At 32.8% G+C, this 25,262-nt stretch overlaps 1 protein-coding gene and 1 long non-coding RNA gene across 2 annotated transcripts in view; one reads left to right on the plus strand and one right to left on the minus strand.

Annotated features, from left to right (window-relative positions):
• Nucleotides 1-471: 471 nt before the first annotated feature.
• LOC127710654 (ATP synthase subunit gamma, mitochondrial-like) lies at nucleotides 472-23,854 on the minus strand. The gene is made up of 7 exons (XM_052216611.1): nucleotides 23,767-23,854; nucleotides 18,103-18,137; nucleotides 17,052-17,183; nucleotides 7,379-7,580; nucleotides 6,044-6,187; nucleotides 1,246-1,466; nucleotides 472-683 (listed from the first exon to the last, which is right to left on the minus strand). Exons 1-7 carry the CDS (start codon nucleotides 23,799-23,801, stop codon nucleotides 583-585), a joined length of 870 nt encoding a protein of 289 aa, XP_052072571.1. The 5' UTR covers nucleotides 23,802-23,854; the 3' UTR covers nucleotides 472-582.
• The window catches only part of LOC127710947 (uncharacterized), a 40,819-nt gene continuing 34,221 nt past the window's right edge, over nucleotides 18,665-25,262 (plus strand). Inside the window, exon 1 of the long non-coding RNA XR_007986415.1 lies at nucleotides 18,665-18,803. This is a non-coding gene — a long non-coding RNA (uncharacterized LOC127710947). The remainder of the gene's footprint in view (nucleotides 18,804-25,262) is intronic.

Consider the following 25,262-nt stretch of genomic DNA (forward strand, 5'->3'; position numbering starts at 1 on the left):
TGAGAACAGCTCACTCAGCTTAAAAGTAGTAAATATGTTGAAATTTGACATATTTGACCTAAAATGACAATTTTACTAATTGTTTTTGGTAAAATTAAATATGTGGTACAGCTTTACCTCAAAAGATATTTGACCAAAATAAACATCTTTGCATAAAACATTTTTCTTTATATTGGGTCAAGTTGTAGCTCATATTCATGTTGGAGACTATTTTGTACAGGATCTCAAAATGATTTTGCAGTTTTTAGTCTTATGTCTTTTGAACATCTGAAGGATGTTATTCAACTTATTGTTTTTGATAGTGGCCTTATCATACCTTCTACTTAATGCATCGTAATTGCTTATGAAGTGAGCCCATCAGTACTCAACAAGATCATGGTTTACTTTATAATTTAAAGGATATTGTCTCAGCTATATCATTTATTTTTACACTATTCTTCATTTCCCCCTCCACACACAAAATAAAATCTGTTAGAATTTTCACTTTTTTATTAATATTTGTTTACTGTCAAACTTCAAAATAAATCTATCACAACAGGACTTGATGGTCCACTGAAATAGCACTAAAATGTCCTGAGTTCATTACAGTGCAGATGCACCAGAGATAATTTCTATCAATTCTCTTGTAATTATTCCCTGTCTAGTTCTGTTGAAGGTCAAGGTCAGCTTATCAATCATTTCACCTATTAATGAATACAGAAATACTTTAGAAAAATATACAAAGAAACATGAAATACAACAAAGTGTTTATTGATATTTGAAATTAGTTCTTTCATATTCAAATCCTTATATAAATGATTCCAATGGTAATGATAATTTTTTTAATTAATTTTGCTTTTGAAACTTTCAAACCATAAGTTGAAATATGATAACTAAATTTATGAGTGTTTATTTCTGATCTAGACAGGATGATTTAGAGTTTCAAATATGGAAAGGGCGCTTGTCAATTGTTTAAGGCTGTTTATTGATCTTAAGATGTCTTTCCTAGTTTGATTTTTATGTTGCTCCCTTGTTGATTTAAAACACCTCACATCTTGTTTTTATCTTATCACAAGATAATTCACTTCATGCTTACCCCGTAAAATCCTACATAAACACAAGTTAATGATTCCAATTAAAAACATACACCCATAATGTTTAGTTACTGAGAAATAAACAAATCAACTTTTAAACTAATTTTCAGATTTTGAATGATTTGACCTGTCGCTTCCAAACTTGTATGTTGAAAATTGACACTAGACTTACCAGCATTCTTACTGGCTCCTTCCATAGCTGTCATTCTAGAGCTTTGTTCACTTGTAGCAGATTCTTTCATAGCAAAGTAAACCAAACTAGCTAGCTGGAACTCATTATAATTTGTGACAGTTTCATCATCTACACTGTCATATACTGAAAATTGTTCTGATTTCATGATGGACTCTTTAAGATGAATCTGCTGCTCAGTTGTTTTATATGAAATCACGCTCCTGTAATATATAAAAAGATGTAATTTGTGTATCTTAATCAGTGATACATGTAGGTCAGAAAAGTAGTTTGTCTCCCCCTGAATCAACATATACATCACAGTCCTGTAATAGATCAATGAAATATTGCATTGCTGAAATTTAGGGTAGAAGGTAGAACTGTAAAACTAGTTATATGAATCTGTCAACAGAGATATATATCATTTGCTTAAATGCAGGAAATGAAAAGCAACAATTTGGGGGATTGCCTTATAATTCCATATATGAGTTAATATAAAAATATGAAGTTGTGGTATGATTGCCAATGAGACAACTCTCTACCAGAGACCAAATGACATAAAGACCACTTTTTTGTAATAAATAAACTGTTAACACAGAGATATGTCTCGCCTTTTTGTTATTTTGACATTAAATGCAAATGTTGAAATTCAAATAGCAATACTTTAACATGCAAGTTATGCAAAATTTTCAAAGTCAATGAACCATAATGACTGAAGGTATAGGGCTTAACAATCTCAATGGAAAAGAGATGGCAATGCTAATACATATGCAAACCAAATATCATTGACCTACCACTAGTGGTTCCCCATAAACTGAGCTAAACACAAACTAATACATGTAAACAAAGGAAAAGTGTCAAAGTCAATAGACTATGACTGAGAGGGTGGGGGCCAAACAATCTCCATGGTAATGAGATGTGCCAATGCTAAGACAACTGCATACCAAATATCATTGACCTACCACTAGTGGTTCCCCATAAACTGACCTAATCACAAACTAATACATGTAAACTTAGGAAAAGTGTCAAAGTAAATAGACCATGACTGAGGGGGCAGGGCCAAATAATCTCCATGGAAATGAGATGTCATAATGCTAATACAACTGCATACCAAATATCATTGACCTACCACTAGTGGTTCCCAATAAACTGACCCAATCAAACTAATACATGTAAACTAAGGAAAAGTTTAAAGTCAATAGACCATGACTGAGGGGACGGGGCCAAATAATGGAAATGAGATGCACCAATCCTAATACAACAGCATATCAAATATCATTGACCTAACACTAGTGGTTCCCCATAAACTGACCAAACACAAACTAATACATTGTTGACGACGTGGCCGCCACTGGAAACAGCATACATATGTCTCGCTTTTTGACTCTGTCAAGGTGAGACAAAAAACCCACACAAATGTGACACCAAATTATTTATATTATATAAAATGTGATAACAGTATACATAAGCGACATTAGAATACTGTTAATTCAGAAATCAATGTAATATTTTTTGTAAATGCGAAAATGCAAAAATATGAAAATAGCAATAATTAAATGTCACAATTAAACAGTTTAAACTATAGTCTTCTATTATGTGTACATATTATGTGTACAGCCTTTTGCATTAATTTATCTAACATTACTGTTTTAAATATTCACAGATTTGCAGTAACAAATACATGAATTAAAAGTTTGAATTTAACAATAGAATCTTTATTAAACCCCCACTTTGAGTGCTATACCATGTGATCTATTTCAGATTCATCATTCATCAACTTCCTAATTACCAAATACTTATATATTCTAACACATAATGGCTATATATAAAATGAGTCACATTTTTCTATGGACTACAATTAAGAGCTTCGTGAAATTTGATATCAGGCTTCATATGAACCTGCTATACTGTTTGATGTGGTTTCAGATTCATCACAAATCAACTTCAAGTTTACTAAATACTTATATATTCAAATTAAATATTCTAACACATAATGCTAATGCATGAAAATTTTGTCACATTTATCTGGAGAACTATATAGCTACAAATAAGAGCTTCATGAAAAAGCTAGAATTGGGATCAAAACGTAGAACTTTACATCAGCTGACTAAGCATAAAATGTGGGACATGATCCAAATAATTATTTTGTAACATAATGAGAACATAAGGGTTTCATTAAGACATCAAGTCAAAACATAACATGTGTCTCCAGCTTGACCTGAAGGTCATGGTGACCAAAATATTGCTGAATAGTTTTTTATTATAAGAGAATTTTAGCAAAGAAAAGATCATGGATTTACCAAGATTGGTTCCTGGTCCATGGACCAAAGGCAAAAGTTCATAAATTAACTCAAGCATGAAATAAAGGTCATGGTCTTTCATGAACTTGAACAAGAACATGATTGCAGTTGTAAAGTATTCTTACTTGTATCTCATTTGATTCCTACGAAATGGATATAAGCAGATCACAAAACAAAAGTCATCAAATGTAGGTCACATTTCAGAACTTGTTACAATTTTACATGTTCTATGGTTTATTTGGGAAAAATAATACTATAAACTGATGACACAGAGATATGTCTTGAAATACATGTATAAAATGGCATATTTAAAAATGTTAACTATGCAAATCATTCAAAGTAAATGAATCATGACTGCAGGTGCAGGGCCAAATAACATCCATGGAAATGTGAAATGCCAATCTTATAAAACTGCTTATCAAATACCATTGACTTATCATAAGTGGTTCCATTTAAACATGTTAAACTAACCTAAACATAAACTTTATCTTATAAACTATGTAAAAATTTCAAAGTCAATGAACTTGCAAATGCCAATACAACTGCATACCCAATATCATTGACTTTACATTAGTCATTTACCTTAAACTGATCTAATGACAAACATTAACATGTAAATAATGCAATACATTCAAAGCCAATGAACCATGACTGAAGGGGGAGCCAAAAAATATCCGTGGAAATAAGATGTGCCAATGCTAATACATCTGCATACCAAATATCATTGATGTACCACTAATAGTTCCCCTTAAACTGACCAAATCACAAAATAATTCATATAAACTACGCAAAAGTTTCAAAGTCAATAGACCATGACTGAGGGGGTGGGGCAAAACAATCTCCATGGAAATGAGATGTGCCAATGCTTATACAACTGCATACTCAATATAACTGACCTACCACTAATGGTTCTCCTTAAACTGACCTAATCACAAACTAATACATTTAAACTAAGTAAAAGTTTCAAAGTCATAAGACCATGACTGAGGCCAAGGGGGCGAGCCCAAATTATCTCCATGGAAATGAGATGTGCCAATGTTAATACAACTGCATACCACATATCATTGACCTATCACTAGTGGTTCCCCATAAACCTGACTTAATCACAAACTAATACATTGTTGATGCCGCCGCCGTCGGGAAACAGCATGGCTAAGTGTTGCTTTTTTGACTTCATCGATGCGAGACAAAAATGTCATTGATATATTCATCATTGATTCCTGATTAAAACTCACTCAAGCATAAAATTCCAGTCAGGACAAGTCAAATGATGTTCTCTACAGAGTTTCTAGGACTTTTCCATTAAAAAATAAACAGCTACGCCATGAGCGCATGATACGCCCGTTGCGTTTTCAAAGAATAAAGATCAATAACTTCTCAATGTCATATCAGAAATTTATAAAAAACACTAAAGGGAGGTTATCTTAATAGATATAAATCAGTTGACAAAGTTTAATGAAAACTGCTAAAAGCATTTTTGAGTTATTGTCGGAAAACTGGAAAATCCCCCTTTTTTAATGAATAAAACCCCATAACTCGGAAGCGTAAAGTCTAAAATTTATAAAAATCGAAAGATAGCTCATGTCAATAGCTATAAACAATTCACCAAAGTTTCTTGCAAATTGCTGAAAGAGTTTGAGAGTTATTGTTCCGAAAACTTGAAAATCCCCCTTTTTTTAATGAATAAAACCCCAAAACTCGGAAATGTAAAATTCATTAAAAACGAAAGGGAGCTCACGTCAATAGATATTAACAATTCACCAAAGTTTAATGCAAATTGGTTAAAGTGTTTTTGAGTTAATGTCCGACATGTTGACGACGGACAGACAGACGGACAACGTTATGCCATAATACATTCCGTAAACGGGCGTATAAAGATGTCCTAAGGAAATTCTGTGAAAAGGGACCTTGCCAAATATTTCATATGATAAAGAATAAAAATTAGGGTTTAGACCACCTTTATCTCCCATTTTCCCTAAAACGGACACACCATCCATAAAAGTGACACAAGGAGTAATTATGGTTTAAACAAGTCCTGATTAAATACCCTGTAACCAAAGCGAACACTAACAATGGTTAATTGGTTGGCAGACAGCTATGGTTAACCTGTTCACCTGAATGTACAGGTACTCTAGAACTGAACATTCAACTCTTTTTGAAGTTGTTTCTCATGTCTTAACTGGTTTGCAACCAAGTAATTTTAACCAAATATTATTGAGCTTTCAAAACAATATTAACCGTTTAAAATCAAGTTGTTTAGGGAAAATGCACAGAACAATGATGGTTTATATGAGCACAAGTGAGCATTTGCACAGGAGTGGAACTTGATGAACCCCAAAAAATAAATACGGTAGGTTATTTTAGTTAAATCACCTTCTTTATAATTCCTTCAAGTTTTTACATGAAGAATGGAAATGAAAAGAACTACTACATTTTGAGGCTGCTTGACAACAATGTATAAGAACTTCAAAACTTCATAATGGGTAAGTAAAAATACTTACTTGAATACGTTATAAAACATCCTGGCATTATCAAATTTGTAATCAGAATCCAGAATATTTTGTGCTACACGAGTTGCATCTCCAAAAGTTGGTGATTTCCTCCCAATATCATTAAATGACATAAGTATGTTCTTTGCATACAGTCTGAAAGGTAAAATACAAGTCATTCATATATTGTTTGATATGTATAGTTAGTCAGAAAGTTAAACCCCCCCCCCCTTTTCATAAACTATTCTAAGACATTTAAATATTATTATAATTTTTTTAATGAATGCCAGACTAGAAAATTTCCCATCATCTCCTATGGTATAAATAAGAAATAATTCATGGCAGCCGTAGATTTGTTTTCATTTAACCATGGATTGGGCCGAACGACAGCGAGGGGTAAAATACGATATCAAAACCCAACTCTTGGTTAAATGAAAACAAATCTATGGCTTCCATGAATTATTTCAATTCTAATATTAAAGACAAATAAAGTAATTTTTTTCAACTGTGAAAACCCTATACACACGATACTGTTTTGGCTGTTCTGTTTTACCCCCATATGATAATATTATATTATTCAATAATAAATTAAATAACTCACATTTTTCAACTTAAACTATTCTTTTTATGTAATTTTATTACATTTTGAGGCATACAAGAAGCCTGAAAACGTCCAGTGTTTTACATTTGACACCAGAAGCATACATGAGACGTCACCTTGTTTGGTTTCCATTGAAAGGTGATAACGCCATTTTGAAGAATTTTCATTTATGATATTTTACATCGAAATAATAACTGAAATGGACTGATATGTTTATTTTGCATTGGAATTGAGATAACAATACTGCATTTGAAGCTTCGAATACCTAAAACATGGGTTTTACTGTCAAAAATTTAGTTTACCTGGTTGTATTAATAAGATGGGCGTAATGTGGACCAGCAATTTAGTGTATTAGTGTGTCTGCACTAAAAGTAGATATACTGTGATAATTGTTGACAATATATAGGTCGTCATACTAGAATTCTGATTTATTGTCTACTTGTCCACCAAACTTATGTTTTTATTGTACATGTAAAGCTGATAATTTTACCAAGAAATTGAGATTATGACCATATGTTTACTTCTATGTGTCTTGTATGAGGTTTTTTTTCAGTTGCTAACTTAATGACTTATACACTGCATCTCCTCTTTTTCATATTACAAATAAGATTATATATATATAAAAAAAGATATGGATGTCTACATCCATTTGACATACAAGTATATGTACAACTAAACCTGTCTGTATGTGTACTGAATTAGCTAAGATAAGTGAAGGAACATTCTGCCTTAACGGTAATGAATACCTTGATAACAGTGCCTTAGACTTATCACCAATCAGTACAAGTTTAGTGTCAGCGGTGTTTTCCATCTCATTCATAGCGATTTTAATAGCTTTACATACATTGGAGTGTACACCACCACACAAACCTCTGTCTGATGTTACTGCCACTAGAAGCTGATAAGGTGAGGTACTGTCACCTTTTATCTCAGCCTGGTCATAAAATGCTGGAAATAAACAACAATAGACAAGTGTCAACAATGTGAATTATCCTACATGTATGCTATCCATTATCAATAATGTAAAACTACATTTGTATTAGGCAAACTGAAATTAATTAGATTTTCATCCAAATTTTTGAAAAAAATGGGGCTGGTGGGAGGATTTTATTTTTTTAATTTTTATTTCCTCCAAACCCTTTCGTGACGTGTTCTTCATATGCCAGTCTGATTAAAACCAGCCCCCACTATCCATTCGTAGATAGTGGCAGTCAAGGATATAACTCTATAGGGTTATTAGAGAAAAATAACATACATTTGTTATTGTGGACTAAAAAATCAAAGATCTGTGATAACATATGTATGTTACATATTTCAAAGGGCCAATAAACATCATTTGTTTTGTTAAAATGTATACAAGTTCTATTGATATTATTATTGTCTTTATGTATACTATACTATAGAAAGATATAACAGTTCAAAGTTTGCCAATCATGCATAGTACATCTATGTTATTACAGAAAGAAATATGCCTGTAATAACTAAAGGGTGTTATTACAGCTTCTCTACATCACTTCAAAGCCTTTGCTCAGACATACATCATACTTAATCAAAATGTATTTTAATTTATTGTAAGATATAATGATCAGAGCATGTAATGAAGTTCTGTGCAAGCTTCTCAGTAATTCCCAAGTGTCTCATATAACAAGTTACATGCTTTTAACAACTACGCCTTGTTATTACAGCTAAGTTTATCCCTTAAAAGCCTTGTCTCATTGATTTACCATTGTTGATGAAAAATGTATTAATTTAAGTTGAAAGTTACATGTAGTTATCAAGGCTATGTATTTAGTTTCTGCCCAAAGTTTCAAGAATTCCCCAGTGCCCACTAAAAATTATAATACATGTACTTATGATTTATTAAACAAATAACAAACATATGTTATACTTATTTACTACAGATTTAGAAAATTTAAGAAACAAGCATTCTGAGAGTATTGCATGGCAGTACATAGTCCCCTACCGGGTAAAAATTCCATTATACTGGAACAAAATGCTAACTTGTTCTATAACTTGTCATGGTGTAAACAAAAAGAAAATATCAAGTCATTATATTTAAGCATGACTAAAAACAGTGTGAATAAAATGCTCCGCAGGGCGCAGCTTGATACGACCGCAGAGGTCGAACCCTGAACAGTTGGGGCAAGTATGGACACAACATTCAAGCTTGATACAGCTTTGCATTTGGATTGTGATTAAATATTTGACACAGCATAGGTTTCTGACACAGAATGAATGTGGTCTAAGAACTTAAAAATTTTAAATTGGACATTCACCTATTATGGTCCAATATCCAAAATCTAAATACATGGTTAGATTCAGCATATCAAAGAACCCCAAGAATTGAATTTTTGATGAAATCAAACAAAGTTTAATTTTGGACCCTTTTGACCTCAATGTGGACAAAGTTGATAACGGGGCCCAAAAATCAAAAATCTAAATACATGGTTAGATTCAGCATATCAAAGAACCCCATATATTCAATTTTTGTTGAAATCAAACAAAGTTTAATTTTGGACCCCGATTTGGACCAACTTGAAAACTGGGCCCATAATCAAAAATCTAAATACATGTTTAGATTCAGCATATCAAAGAACCCTAAGAATTCAATTTTTGTTAAAATCAAACTAAGTTTAATTTTGGACCCTTTGGACCTTAATGTAGACCAATTTTAAAACGGAACCAAAAATTAAGAATCTAAATACACGGTTAGATTCAGCATATCAAAGAACCCCAATAATTCAATTTTTGATGAAATCAAACAAAGTTTAATTTTGGACCCCGATTTGGACCAACTTGAAAACTGGGCCCATAATCAAAAATCTAAATACATGTTTAGATTCAGCATATCAAAGAACCCTAAGAATTCAATTTTTGTTAAAATCAAACTAAGTTTAATTTTGGACCCTTTGGACCTTAATGTAGACCAATTTGAAAACAGAACCAAAAATTAAGAATCTAAATACACGGTTAAATTCAGCATATCAAAGAACCCCAATCTTTCAATTTTTGATGAAATCAAACAAAGTTTAATTTTGGACCCTTTGGACCTCAATGTGGACCAATTTAAAAACGGGGCCCAAAATCCAAAAACTAAATACACGGTTAGATTCAGCATATTAAAGAACCCCAAGAATTCAAGAATAAAACCCCATTGAAATTGTTTAAGAAATAAGCAATTTATACGAAGTATCTTCTTTTGCACAATACTTCTTTTGTGCAATCAAATATTTCTTGCTATTGTGCAATACTGTACAATTGACAATTTCTTGCTATTGCGCAATATTGTGCTATTGGATATTTCTTGCTATTGTGCAAAACTGTGCAATTGAAGATTTCTTGCTATTGCGCAATACTGTGCAATTGAAGATTTCTTGCTATTGTGCAATACTGTGCAATTGAAAATTTCTTGCTATTGCACAATACTTATTATATAATAATTTACACATCCTGTTTGGTGTGTATCTCCTACCATATCATAATTATTTGCTTTTAAATATAAATCAGAAATAACCAACTTAAAATGGAAAATTTTAAAAGAAAAAAAAAAGGAAAAAAAAAAAAAATCCCCTCCCCCAAATTTTTGAACCCCCTTATGATTCATCACCCCCAAACTCAATCCCAGCCTTCCCTTTGTGGTATGGTACCTTGCAGTACAATTTCAGAGAGATCCATACACTTGAACACAAGTTATTGTCTGGAAACTAGAAAAATGTGTTTTTTGGCCCCTTTTGGGCCCCAAATTCCTAAACATTTAGGGCAATTACCCCCAAACTTAAACCCAGCTTTCCCTTTGTGATATGGAACCTTGTAGTACAATTTCAGAAAGATCCATACACTTACACACAAGTAATTGTCATGAAACTAGAAAAATGCTTGTTTTTTGCCCCTTTTTTGGCCCCTAATTCCTAAAATTTTGAGGCAATTACCCCCAAAATCAATCCCAGCATTCCTTTTGTGATATGGAACCTTGTGGTACAATGTCAGAGAGATCCATACACTAACACACAAGTTATGTCTGGAAGTTACAAAAATGCTTATTTTTGGCCCCTTTTTGGCCCCTAATTCCTTTACTGTTGGTACCATAACCCCCAAAATCAATCCCAACCTTCCTTTTGTGGTATTGAACCTTGTGGTAAAATTTCATAGAGATCCATTCACTTAAACTAAAGTAAGAGTGCGAAAACCAATGTGTCTTCGGACGACGCCGGACGACGCCAGACGACGACGACGACGACGACGACGACGACGCCAACGTCATACCAATATACGACCACAAAAATTTTTTTGCGGTCATATAAAAACTGATTATATGAGTGAATTTTTCAAGTCCAAGAACCATAACATGCACAAAATTATCAGACAGAAACAAAAATTTGAACTTGATCTGTAACTTGTCATGATAAAACTATATACCAATTATCAATCAATATCTTCAAGCATGAAGAAAAAAAGTGTGGAAAACACTCTTAACATTGGATATGATTTATAGTTCTCTAAAATTAGATATGATGTAATACAATGTATATCTATTTTCAAATTATAATCAAATATAATTTGTAGTTCCAAATATTTTTTCTTTCATTTGTCACAAACTAATATAGATTTGTAACTTATCTATAAAATGTCAACAACTTTTATCTACACAATGTAATGTAATGAAATATATACCTTAATAAAAATAGATTATTATCTAATTAAAGGATTTCACTTAATAATTTTTTTTTATATATATATAGCATTCAGAAAATTAGTTTAAATACAAAATAACAAACAAACCTGGCACAAATTTTTCAAACAATTTACTAAAGAATTTCTTTTAAAAAATGAGTTATCTGTCTTTGTATAGAAATATGGTTTAACATAGTATTCTAACATTAGATCAAGGCTTCCAAAACGGTCATATATTCCGGACATTTGTATAATGTCCGGTAAAAGTCCGGCTGGGCAAAGCATGAAACGGACATCTACTTTTTAGTTTTCAAGGCTTAAGTCTTAAGAGACGGTCATTTTAACATAATTCGCGATCTTTTTGACCCAACCTTTTGCCTTTAACAGCCACACATTTCCGGTCATAAAAGTGACATGATCATTAAGTACTATCAAAACAACCCCTACTTTCATACCTTCTCATTTTAATCAAGGCTAATTAGTTGTCGAACAGCTGAAATTTACCTGTTCAGGTGACAGGTAAACTATTTTGAACCGGACATTGATCGGTCTATTCAAAGTTATTTTCTTACATTTCAGCGGTTTGCATCTAATTAATTTAGTTAAAAAGATTTAAATTATCAGAAATACGTTTACAAATATGATTTGATGAAAAAAGGTGAAAATGAAAAATCGTCATAACCACGTTGTTTGAACCAGAGACATGTCTCTGTTTGAACTAGTACACGTGTGCGCATGTGCGCAGGTGTGAAATTTAATTATGCATCCTAATTTCTTCAAAAAATGCTTTAATTGTCATTGATACCTTTATCTCACGTTTATTTCGAATATTTTCTTGAAGAAATAACGTAGAATGAGCTACTTACACTCATTCATGCTTTGCAAACGTACACGGAATTTACGTATCCGTCTCTGGTCCATGTTTTACCATTGTCAAGATAACATCCGGTTTAGATTTAAAAAACGAAAGTAAAGTTTTTGACAACGTTATTTTGCACAAATAAAGAGTCTAAGCAGATATAAGTACGCTGATGTTGCACACTTCGAATGATGCACTGCCAATTAAATAGTTTACGTCAGAACTTTGAATTTGAATCAAAGAAAGTTTAATATCGTTTTTTTTTTAATGTCAATCATTGGGATGGCCAACTCGGCAACTGATTACCATAATTGCCTTTTATTTATTTAGCCTTAAGGGATTAAAATCGGGATAATATATAAAATGTCCGGCTGGCTAAAAATAATTTTGGAAGCCCTGCATTAGATATGGATTTTTTTTATGGACCATAGCTCTGGACTAAATCATCAGACCGGAACAAAATTCGAACTTGATCTATAACTTGTCATGATAAAAAAATACACCAAATATCAAATCAATATCTTCAAGCATGAAGAAAAAAAGTCTGGAAAACTAATTTGCCGGACTGACGGATGGACAGACGGACAGAGTGCAAACATAAAGTCCCCTTCGACTTCGTCGGTAATGGACTAATTAAAGAACCTTAGTGAGCGCGCTCACATACCCCACGTCCCACATTGTCAATGGAGAAATAAAATTTCTGTAAGAAAAAAAAATGAATCATAATTTCCTGTTGAAATGCACATCTACATAGTATGTCCTTATCATCTACAAAGTTTCATGAAATTCTGTTGTGTGGTTTCAGAGGAGTTGCGATGACAAACTGTTGCAGAGGTATATTGAAGCAAATAAGTTCAAAGGGGCATAACTCCTAGAAAAAAAATTGAATCATAATTTCCTGTCGATATGCACATCTACGTAGTATGTCCTTATTATCTAAAAAGGTTTCATGAAATTCTGTTGTGTGGTTTCAGAGGAGTTGTGATGACAAACTGTTGCAGTAGAATATTGAAGCAAACAAGTTCAAAGGGGCATAACTCCTACAAAAAAATTGAATCGTAATTTCCTGTCGATATGCACATCTGCATAGTATGTCCTTATTATCTAAAAAGGTTTCATGAAATTCTGTTGTGTGGTTTCAGAGGAGTTGCGATGACAAACTGTTGCAGTAGTATATTGAAGCAAACAAGTTCAAAGGGGCGTAACTTCTACAAAAAAAATTGAATCGTAATTTCCTGTCGATATGCACATCTGCATAGTATGTCCTTATTATCTAAAAAGGTTTCATGAAATTCTGTTGTGTGGTTTCAGAGGAGTTGCGATGACAAACTGTTGCAGTAGTATATTGAAGCAAACAAGTTCAAAGGGGCGTAAGTCCTACAAAAAAAATTGAATCGTAATTTCCTGTCGATATGCACATCTACATAGTATGTCCTTATTATCTAAAAAGGTTTCATGAAATTCTGTTGTGTGGTTTGAGAGGAGTTGCGATGACAAGAAACAGGACTGACGGGTCAAAAACATTATACCATCCGCAACTTTGTTGCATGGGGTATAATAAAGAGTAGACAACTCATGCAAGTATCTGTAATAACAGATGCAAGATATTTTCTCTAATAACCCTATAGAGTTATATGAGTGGTTTCAATCAGACTGTTCGTATGTAAGGGTAATTGAGCTTATATCATTATGATTCATATATATATAAGGAATTCTGCATAATTTTTCAAGTTCTTAATAATATTTCTGATTGGCAACCACTGTTCTACATGTAATTGCCTATTTTTAGTAAATAGCAAAAAGGTGGAGAAATGCTCTGTTTTTGACTACCTACATCAAATTCATTTTGCTTTCTAAGCTATGGTTTGTAGTGCCCATTACAAGTATTATGAGTACAGAGTGATTAATGAAAACTCAAACTGTGTTGAAAATACTAGGGCTTATGCTTTTATGATTCTTATGCAGCCGTGCAAAAAATACAATGTAAAACATGAACTTAACCAAAAAGAAGAAGTTGATTAATGACTCTATTGAGGGGTTGGGAACAGAGGGTGTTTGCTGTAATTCCACAAAAACCGACATTCTTGGGGGTAAATCTAAGGGCTTGCTATCATACATTTTGTACGCTAGCCGACTTTTTGTTATTTCATGCCCTTCTTGAAAGCAATCTCTATTCTCGGAAGATAATGTTGTCATTATAGAGCAGCAGAATATTTCGACTTAATCATTTTGGTTAAATTACTCAAAGAAATACGACAACCAAAATTTGCAACAGGAAGTTTTGAAAGAAAAGAAGCGGTTTGAGTGATGCTATCAATTTCAAACATGATCTATATTTGGTGGTAATAAGCATTGTGTATAAGTTTCATAACATTTGGTAGAGGCAAACTTAAGTTAGAGAAGGGAAACTAAAAATTTTGCAATTTTTCCATTTATAAAGGGGCATAACTCTAGAACAGTTAGAGTGACACTACCAAAATTCAATCTTGATCTGTGTTTTGTGGTAATTAGCATTATGTATAAGTTTCATAACATTTGGTTGAGGCAAACTTTAGAGAACGGAAACTAAAAATTTAGCAATTTTTCCATTTATAAAGGGGCATAACTCTAGAACAGTTAAAGTGACACCACCAAAATTCAATTTGATCTGTATTTTTGGTAATAAGCATTGTGTATATATAAGTTTCAAAACATTTGGTTGAGGCAAACTAAAGTTAGGGAACGGATACGAAAAATTCAGCAATTTTTCCATTTGTAAAGGGACATAACTCTAGAACAGTTAAAGTGACACCACCAAAATTCAAACCTGATCTGTATTTTGTGGTAATAAGCATTGTGTATAAGTTTCATAACATTTGGTTGAGGCAAACTTAAGTTTGAGAACAGAAACCAACTTTGGGACGTACAGAAGGACAAGGGTCAAACTTAATGCCCCTCCGCTATGGTGGGGGCATAATTAAATAAATGGAAAAATGTGTCCCCATGGACACAGATGATGCCCCCACTTGCAAGCAACATTATAAAGGGACATAACTCAAGAACAACAAGCATTCTGTGAGTATTGCATGGCAATACATAGTTCCCTACCGGTTACAAATTCATTGTAATGGAACGAAATTCTAACTTGATCTATAACTTGGAAATGTGTAAACCACATAAAAATATCAAGTCAAAATCTTGAAGCATGACGAAAATAATAACCAATAAACTGCTTCGCTGAGCGCAGCTGGATATGCCAGCAGAGGTCCAACCCTGAACAGTTGGGGCAAAAATGGACACAATATTCAAGCTTGATACAGGTCTGAATTTGGATTGTAATTAAATGTTTGACATATTATAGGTTTCTGAATAAATGTAGTCAAAGAACTTGAAATTGGTTATATGAATTGAATTTAAATTAAAGATTTCTTGCTGTTGTGCAATACACTGTGCTGTTGCGCACTACATGTACTTAGTAAATCTGTTGTCAGACTATAAACAAATAAAGTTCAATTTCTTCTCAATGTCATATTTGAAATTAATGAAAATCAATAAGGAGATTACATCAATAGCTATAAATAATTCACCAAAGTTTCATGAGAACTGCTGAAAGCATTTTTGAGTTATTGTCCAAAAACTGGAAAATCCCTCCTTTTTTAACATTTTAATGAATAAAACCCCATAACTCAGAAATGTAAAATCTAGAATTTATAAATTTCTAAAGGGAACTTACATCAACAGATATAAACAATTAACCAAGGTTTCATGAGAACTGCTGAAAGCATTTTTGAGTTATTGTCTGAAAACTGGAAAATCCCCCTTTTTTTATGAATAAAAACCTGTAACTCGGAAACGTAAAATCTAAAATTTATAAAAATCCAAAAGGGAGCTCATGTCAATAGATATAAACAATTCATCAAAATTTCTTGCAATTTGGTGAAAGTATTCTTGAGTTATTATTGAAAAACTGGAAAATCCCCCCTTTTTTAATGAATAAAACCCCAAAACTCAGAAACGGTAAATCTGAAATTTATAAAAAACGAAAGGGAGCTCACATCAATAGATATAAACAATTCACCAAAGTTTCATGCATATTGGTTAAAAGCATTTTTGAGTTAATGTCCGACATGTTGACAACGGACGGACAGGCAGATGGACGGACGGACAGACGGTCAACCACAATACATCCCGTAAATGGGCTCATTAGTTGATATCTTTGGCGGAAGTACATGTGATTCATCCTCATTTTTCAACATCCAAGTGGTTGGTTTAAGGGCTATACTTGGTCAGGCAATAAATATTGACTGTTTGGGTTGATGAGGTCCTTGATATTTCCCCCCCTCTCCCACCCATTAGTACCAAAATGTGGATAGGTTTTCATATTCAGATTTTGTTATTGGTATTACATGTATGCATGAGACAACATTAGAAAATCACAAGAATTACAATGTGATCAAATGTTTGAAGGAACACACCTTTACTTTTTTCTAAATTTCTTATTTCATTCGAATGGTAAATAAGATTATAGATCTCAGATGACAATAATGTAGATTATTATGCTTCATTTTCGATCTCCAGAGTAGTTATGCTGTAAACAATTCAGCGATATATCCAGTGTGCTCTTATGCATTAAATTGTGCAAAGTAGTTCACATTTTGGTTTTTGAAATGTAGATATCAATCACTGATGAGGATATGGGTAAATTCTGAAATATCAAAGGTTACACACAATAGAAACTCGTTGGGCTTCTCCCGATAATAGATATTAAATCATGTACCTTGCCCTCTATATGTCTGACAAACCTTTTTGTTTATACTGTGTTATATGTTTATTTGTAACTTAATCATAATTTGTCCTCATAGTTCCTTTGGTCTGGCAGATCTAATTATTTATCTTATATCTAAGCTTACCTTTAGCTCCTAGTCCATATGGCCTGGCAACTTTAAGATCCTTCTCAGCTCTGGAATATTTAGCTGCTGACACCATCTTCATGGATTTGGTGATCTTTTGCATATTAATGACAGACTTCAGCCGAACTCGAACTACAAAATGACAATATGGCTTTTTTCACTTAAGCAAAGTCTGGAAGACATCTAGTGATACAATATAAATAGATTACCATGAGTGCTCTTCAAATACCTTTAGATTAGCGTCTTTATTTTCAAATGACTAAGTCATACATCTTACATTATACAACTGTATCAAAACAAAACTGATAATAAATTAAGGGCATACGATAAAGTAGCAGGGGGCAGTCAGATATTGTAGCGTGCAAAATTTGTAGAAAATACAATAATTTAATCAAATCAGTTGCAAAAGACAAAAAATTCTTTTGACGGAAGCATATGAAATCTACAGCTGGAAATTAAGCTAAGGCAAATGAAGAGTGGTTGCTACTCTAATGTTAATATGTTCAAATTAAATGACAGTTGTAATTAAGTGACGTATAACATGAATGCCTCAATTATGATGTAGCAATAAGAATATATTGTTAACTAATAATGCCCCAAATAGGGAAAATAGGATTTCCATCATTAAAAAGTTAGCTTTTCTGCTTTCAGCTAAATCAATAAGCACATGGACCCCCTTTTTTATGCCCCACCTAGGGGCATTATGTTTTTCAGTCTGTGTGTCTGTTCATTTGTTCGTTCGTCCATCTGTCCTGCTTCAGGTTAAAGTTTTTGGTCAAGGCAGTTTTTGATAAAGTTGAAGTCCAATCAACTTGAAACTTAGTACACATGTTCCCTATGATATGATCTTTCTAATTTTAATGCCAAATTTAGAGTTTTGACCCCAATTTCAAGATCCACTGAACATAGAAAATGATAGTGCCAGTGGGCATCCATGTACTATGGACACATTCTTATTTCTTCTAGAATTGATTGTGTACTGATTCAAAAAATATAATATCAAAATGCAAATGAAATATAAAAGGTAAGAAAGATATTAATGCTAACTTACTTTCCTTTAATGTTGCCATCCCACGCACTTGCGTGCTGAAATAGAAAAAAATGAGATTGTGACTAATTTGGTAATGCCATACTTGCATGTTATCATACAAATACAAATAAAACATTTTTCTACTAAAAATTTCTGTAAAAGTAAATTAAAAGGAAAAGATAATTGTGATTGCTTTCAACAATCTACAATACAGGGTTGCATATTGTGATAATTTTCAGACATTGCATTTCGAACATTTGTCTGGCAGTCATAAATCAATTAATTGACATGCATAGAAGGTGCAAAAATAAACAAAGTTAAGAAAGATGTTTGAGAACTTCCACATAGGTAATAATTGGCCCAATGAATTTTTTTTTTTACTTACATTGAAAATGGTGCTCTCTGATGAGGCATCTTCAGACTGTTCATAAAAAATGAGGTTTCATAGGAATAATATTTTCTTTTAGCTTTTGTTTTAGTAAGTTTAATCTTATTAGTAAGTTGTGATATTGCTTATCAAATAAAAATATTTTGATATTAATAATAATCTTAATTGTAATCAATCATATATTGGCAGAATTTTTAATAAAATGCTTCGCTGGGCGCAGCTTGATACGACCGCAGAGGTCGAACCCTGAACAGTTGGGGCAAGTATGGACACAACATTCAAGCTTGATACAGCTCTGAATTTGGATTGTGATTAAATATTTGACACAGCATAGGTTTCTGACACAGAAAGAATGTGGTCTAAGAACTTCAATTTTTTTAATTTACCTATTATGGTCCAATGTCCAAAATCAAAATACATGGTTAGATTCAGCATATCAAATAACCCCATATATTCAATTTTTGTTGAAATCAAACAAAGTTTAATTGTGGACCCCAACTTGGACAAACTTGAAAACTGGGCCCATAATCAAAAATCTAAACACATGTTTAGATTCAGCATATCAAAGTACCCGAAGAATTCAATTTTTGTTAAAATCAAACTAAGTTTAATTTTGGACCCTTTGGACCTTAATGTAGACAAATTTAAAAAACGGGACCCAAAATTAAAAATCTAAAAACACGGTTAGATTTGGCATATCAAAGAACCCCAATAATTCAATTTTTGATGAAATCAAACAAAGTTTAATTTTGGACCCTTTTGACCTCAATATGAACCAATTTGATAGCGGGCCCACAAATAAAAAATCTAAATACATGGTAAGATTCAGCATATCAAAGAACCCCATATATTCAATTTTTGTTGAAATCAAACAAAGTTTAATTTTGGACCCCAATTTGGACCAACTTGAAAACTGGGCCAAAAATCTAAAATCTAAATACATGTTTAGATTCAGCATATCAAAGAACCCCATATATTCAATTTTTGTTGAAATCAAACAAAGTTTAATTTTGGACCCCAACTTGGACCAACTTGAAAACTGGTCCCATAATCAAAAATCTAAACACATGTATAGATTCAGCATATCAAAGAACCCCAAAAATTCAATTTTTGTTAAAATCAAACTAAGTTTAATTTTGGACCCTTTGGACCTTAATGTAGACAATTTAAAAAACAGGACCCAAAATTAAAAATCTAAATACACGGTTAGATTTGGCATATCAAAGAACCCCAATAATTCAATTTTTGATGAAATCAAACAAAGTTTAATTTTGGACCCTTTTGACCTCAATATGAACCAATTTGATAGCGGGCCCACAAATAAAAAATCTAAATACATGGTAAGATTCAGCATATCAAAGAACCCCATATATTCAATTTTTGTTGAAATCAAACAAAGTTTAATTTTGGACCCCAATTTGGACCAACTTGAAAACTGGGCCAAAAATCTAAAATCTAAATACATGTTTAGATTCAGCATATCAAAGAACCCCATGTATTCAATTTTTGTTGAAATCAAACAAAGTTTAATTTTGGACCCCAACTTGGACCAACTTGAAAACTGGGCCCATAATCAAAAATCTAAACACATGTTTAGATTCAGCATATCAAAGAACCCTAAGAATTCAATTTTTGTTAAAATCAAACTAAGTTTAATTTTGGACCCTTTGGACCTTAATGTAGACCAATTTAAAAAACGGGACCCAAAATTAAAAATCTAAATACACGGTTAGATTCGGCATATCAAAGAACCCCAATAATTCAATTTTTGATGAAATCAAACAAAGTTAAATTTTGGACCCTTTGGACCTCAATGTGGACCAATTTAAAAACGGGGCCCAAAATCCAAAAACTTAATACACGGTTAGATTCAGCATATTAAAGAACCCCAAGAATTCAAGAATAAAACCCCATTGAAATTGATCAAGAAATAAGCAATTTATACGAAGTATCTTCTTTTGCACAATACTGTGCAATTGAATATTTCTTGCTATTGCGCAATACTGTACAATTGACAATTTCTTGCTATTGCGCAATATTGTGCTATTGGATATTTCTTGCTATTGCGCAATACTGTTAAATTGAAGATTTCTTGCTATTGCGCAATACTGTGCAATTGAAGATTTCTTGCTATTGTGCAATACTGTGCAATTGAAAATTTCTTGCTATTGCACAATACTTATTATATAATAATTTACACATCCTGTTTGGTGTGTATCTCCTACCATATCATTATTATTTGCTTTTAAATATAAATCAGAAATAACCAACTTAAAATGGAAAATTTTAAAAGAAAAAAAAAAGGAAAAAAAGAAAAAAAAAAAAAAAAAACCCAAATTTTTTGAACCCCCTTATGATTCATCACCCCCAAACTCAATCCCAGCCTTCCTTTTGTGGTATGGTACCTTGCAGTACAATTTCAGAGAGATCCATACACTTGAACACAAGTTATTGTCTGGAAACTAGAAAAATGCTTATTTTTGGCCCCTTTTTGGCCCCCAATTCCTAAACGTTTCGGGCAATTACCCCCAAACTCAATTCCAGCTTTCCCTTTGTGATATGGAACCTTGTAGTACAATTTCAGAAATATCCAAACACTTACACACAAGTTATTGTCATGAAACTAGAAAAATGCTTGTTTTTTGCCCCTTTTTTGGCCCCTAATTCCTAAAATTTTGAGGCAATTACCCCCAAAATCAATTACAGCCTTCCCTTTGTGATATGGAACCTTGTGGTACAATGTCAGAGAGATCCATACACTTACACACAAGTTATTGTCTGAAAGTTACAAAAATGCTTATTTTTGGCCCCTTTTTGGCCCCTAATTCCTTAACTGTTGGTACCATAACCCCCAAAATCAATCCCAACCTTCCTTTCGTGGTATTGAACCTTATGGTGAAATTTCATGGAGATCCATTCACTTAAACTAAAGTTAGAGTGCGAAAACCAATGTGTCTTCGGACGACGCCGGACGACGACGACGACGACGCCAACGTCATACCAATATACGACCAAAAAATTTTTAATTTTTGCGGTCGTATAAAAAGGTAAGAAAGCAGCTGATGGGTCATAATCAACCAATACCAAGAATTCAATGCAATCAAGTTGAGTAAACAAGAAATAACCTCAAAACCTGGATCATAAAAGTTACCAGTCAAAACACACAAAAATAATCGATTCTAACCATAAAGAAATTAAGGCAGTATTTTTCTTAGCCTAGCCAAACATACATTTAAATTTTGTGAAGAAATGAAAACTTGAAAAAAATAACATGCCTAGCCCCTAAAAACAAAAATTGCAGGCCAACCTATATGAAAATTTTGTGATTATTTTTTTATACATGTAATCCAAATTTTCAGAGTAGGTTAGACTATAAAACTATAACAGAAACTGGAAACAGGATAACAATACATGTACATCTACCTGTTGTTACACTGACATATTGTGTGTTGTCGTTGAGCTCTGCGTCAATAATTATAAATATACTTGACAACCATATCAGCGTTGAACAGTTGAATGGTTCCGAAAATTATTATGATCTTTCTTAAAGAATTGTCAGTCACAACAACTATCGATATTCATGCGTAAATTGCATAACATGTGATTCTGTTTTCACCAGCTTATTTTTTCTTTATGGGGGTTGTAAAGAAATCATGCAACGTCGATTTTCTATTTGCTTGTTTACTTGTCATCTTGGGTCAACATGTGTTTTCTCTCTGTGGCAAAAGGGCACTTTATTAAGATGTAGAATCATCATTTTATAAAGCGCACAAATGATCGCATTAAAAATCATTTCAGATGTCTCGCTCCTTATCCATCTTCGTAACGTTGTCGAGAATCTATAAATATATTATAACACAGACCTCAACGAGAACGCCTAAACAAAGCGCAAGCGAAGACAAAAGTCAATTTCAATTGGTAACAACTTGTTTTACGCAACCATAGCACAGTTTTATTTATTGTATTCTATTTGGAAACACAATTTGCATTGGCGAATTCCTTAATTTGAAACGGGGAAAATTCGCCAGGTGCTAGTGCTTACTGAAAACCCTGCATTTAAATTACATATATCTAGGTCATCCTATTCCTTGAAAAAATTTCCAGATGCAGAGATTTGTCTGCATAGTGTAAACATGCCATTTTAGCCTGAAGGTCCAGATGAACATTGGAAATGTACAGAAAACTCATGTGAGGCAGTAAAATGAAGCCATTTCGAATTCCTTCACTTTCTTGTAAATTTTCTGTCACAATGCTTATGTTAGTATGTCACAGTAAGACAGTTCTTCTTGTTAATAATGATGCCATGTATTTTGACAATGTATGAATGACTTATTTAATGCACATATTATAAAAGAATAAATAATTAAAACAACAACTTATACATATTTATCGTCAACATATACAGTAATAGACAATGTGAACATGTGATAAAAAGCTAAGATTGATACACACAGAAACATAGAACAGAAACATTAAGAAGTGCCCTTTCCCCAACCTCAAAAAGTGCCCTGCCATCCACTGGCCCCCTGCTCATTTCTAGCTGGAGCACTTAAAGGTAAAGAACTGATTATTCAGTGACATTGTTTACGCCGATAATTATCTTCACAAGTGTGTTATTCTGTTAGATGGGTATAATTTCTCAAGGTAAGTGAAACATGTTTTATTGTAAATCAAAAACCGGCAGACTGATGTGTTTTTGTTCGTGAGATATGCAAGGAAATGTTAGAAAATATTGGTTGAACCGAACACATAGAAAATCTTCGCTAGCTATCTTGTGATTTTTCGTACAAGTGTGGATAGTAAACCCCCCATTGACAGAAACAAGTGCCTGTGTATCTTGATATTAATGCAGGAACGTTTTTTAGTCCAAATAATATGACGTCTTGAAAGGGCTTAGGCTATTATATTTTTCTGCTTTGATACCTTCCGCTGTAAGGCATCAAAGCAAAAAATATAATAGCCTTTCAAGACGTCATAATTATTTGGCCTAGAACGTTTTTATGCCATTTTCGTCTCAAAATCCTCCTTCTAGTTTTTACTACGTATCAACTCGTTTAAGATCCTTAGATTTTGATAGCCGAACTGTGTAATATTAAACTGAAGTATTTTTTCGAAAATCAAGGCATAAAACTCGAAAGACCGATTTATTTTGTCAACTTTGACAGAGGTCACAAAGCCGGTCAGATTGCAGTTGCAAAATCTACAAGCACCACATAAGAGGGGCGTTTTCCTGTTTTCCTATAAATCAAATGGTTCATTATTAATACATTTTTTGGTTTAATTTGTATTGCACTGACCATTGTGGGATAAATTGTGTTGTTCGGGAGAACATGATGATTGTTTGATGGAACTTCTCCCAAAGCGAGGCACTGAGCGGAAGCTATTTAAGGGAGGCAACTCCACATAAATTAACAACTTTCAGCTTTTGAAAAAGCTTGTCTCAATGTAAGACTTCTATATAAGCAGAAGTCCATTACTAGAGGAAGTGTGCAACCGCTATATAGTAAAGCGTACTTCCAACTGTGATTGAAAGGGGATTTGAGCGATATTACTATTTATAGTAACAAAAATAATTGGCCAAATTTTTTGCGATGCATTCTGGGTAGAGATAATTTATGCAAAACACCCTATAACTTAATTAGCACACAGTTGAAAATAAGAGTCATTATGATGGTTGTTAATTTTAAATAATAAAATGTTTGTATTATTAATTAATTTAAAAACTACAATTATAACCGTAGAAAAATTGTCAGCCCGAATAAAAAAAGCTTACTCCTTAATACAATTCACGTTAAGTTTCAGAGCTAATTGTGAAAAAAATGCCATTAAAAGGTTGGCAAGTAAAAATTAGGTTGGGAAATAGTGTATCCATATACAGCATAAGTAACACTGGATTATGAATGAGTTTGATAAGAATGAACGTTTTGATATATTTATTTTAAGAATGTATGTTACGATTTACAAATTTTAAGAAATACGAGGTTGCACTGAAATTCTGCAGATATAACCATTTTTAGCAAATTAACAAATTGTACCCTCAATTTTGAAAAAAGAGGGAAAAATAATTGTATGCCCTTTCTTCAATTTCGAATATCTTCCTGCGTAAGATCTTGACGTTTATACTCCCTCGGATGATGGTGTGGACGAACAAAGGTTGTCATTTCAGTCGGATATTGTCACATTTATCCATTTAAATACATGTAAAAATGGAGTTCACAACACATGCGTTCGACATATGAATCTAATAGGTTAAATTGTAAAAGTTGCGATCTATACCTTTGTAAACAAATAAGTAATAAATACATAATCTTTATGTAAGTATACTTCATACTGAAATATGTTTAAGTTTTACTTAAAAAAACCTAGCTGTAGGACAATTTGATTTAATTTGTTCAAATACTAAATCAATCTCAACAGTTGAGTTGGGTAAAAAATATAGTAATCCCTGGAATTGTCCGGTTCCAGAATGTATTATATGTCTCTGGTGGGATGTATAAATTAGGAGCCGCGTCAGGTTAGAAGGGACTTTAAATCCAGTACCTCCGACGTATTCAAGATGAATGTTACGCTCTCTGCATGTTGAATAACACTTGCGACAACTCTTTGATGGAATATGCATGATATATTTGCCACTGAATGTTAAGCTAGCAACAAACGATAAATCAAAACTTAAATCCGCATGATATGCAGGTGTTTTCAGTCTTGTGATTATAAAACGACCAAAAAAGGACTAGGAGACGTTGCAACACTGACCGTCACGTATACATCTCATGATGGCGAACGTAATGACAGA

This window comes from Mytilus californianus, unplaced genomic scaffold, assembly GCF_021869535.1.
Source record: "Mytilus californianus isolate M0D057914Y unplaced genomic scaffold, xbMytCali1.0.p SCAF_1, whole genome shotgun sequence".
Taxonomy (NCBI): Eukaryota; Metazoa; Mollusca; class Bivalvia; order Mytilida; family Mytilidae; genus Mytilus; species Mytilus californianus.

Excerpts from the sequence above, each read along its gene's own strand:
- LOC127710654 (XM_052216611.1), bottom strand. The coding sequence starts at position 23,801 with ATGTTCTCCCGAACAACACAATTTATCCCACAATG. Across the intron at positions 6,188-7,378 it reads TCTAAGGCACTGTTATCAAG|ACTGTATGCAAAGAACATAC; the intron begins GTATTCATTACC and ends TTTACCTTTCAG. Across the intron at positions 1,467-6,043 it reads ATGTTTTATAACGTATTCAA|GAGCGTGATTTCATATAAAA; the intron begins GTAAGTATTTTT and ends TATATATTACAG.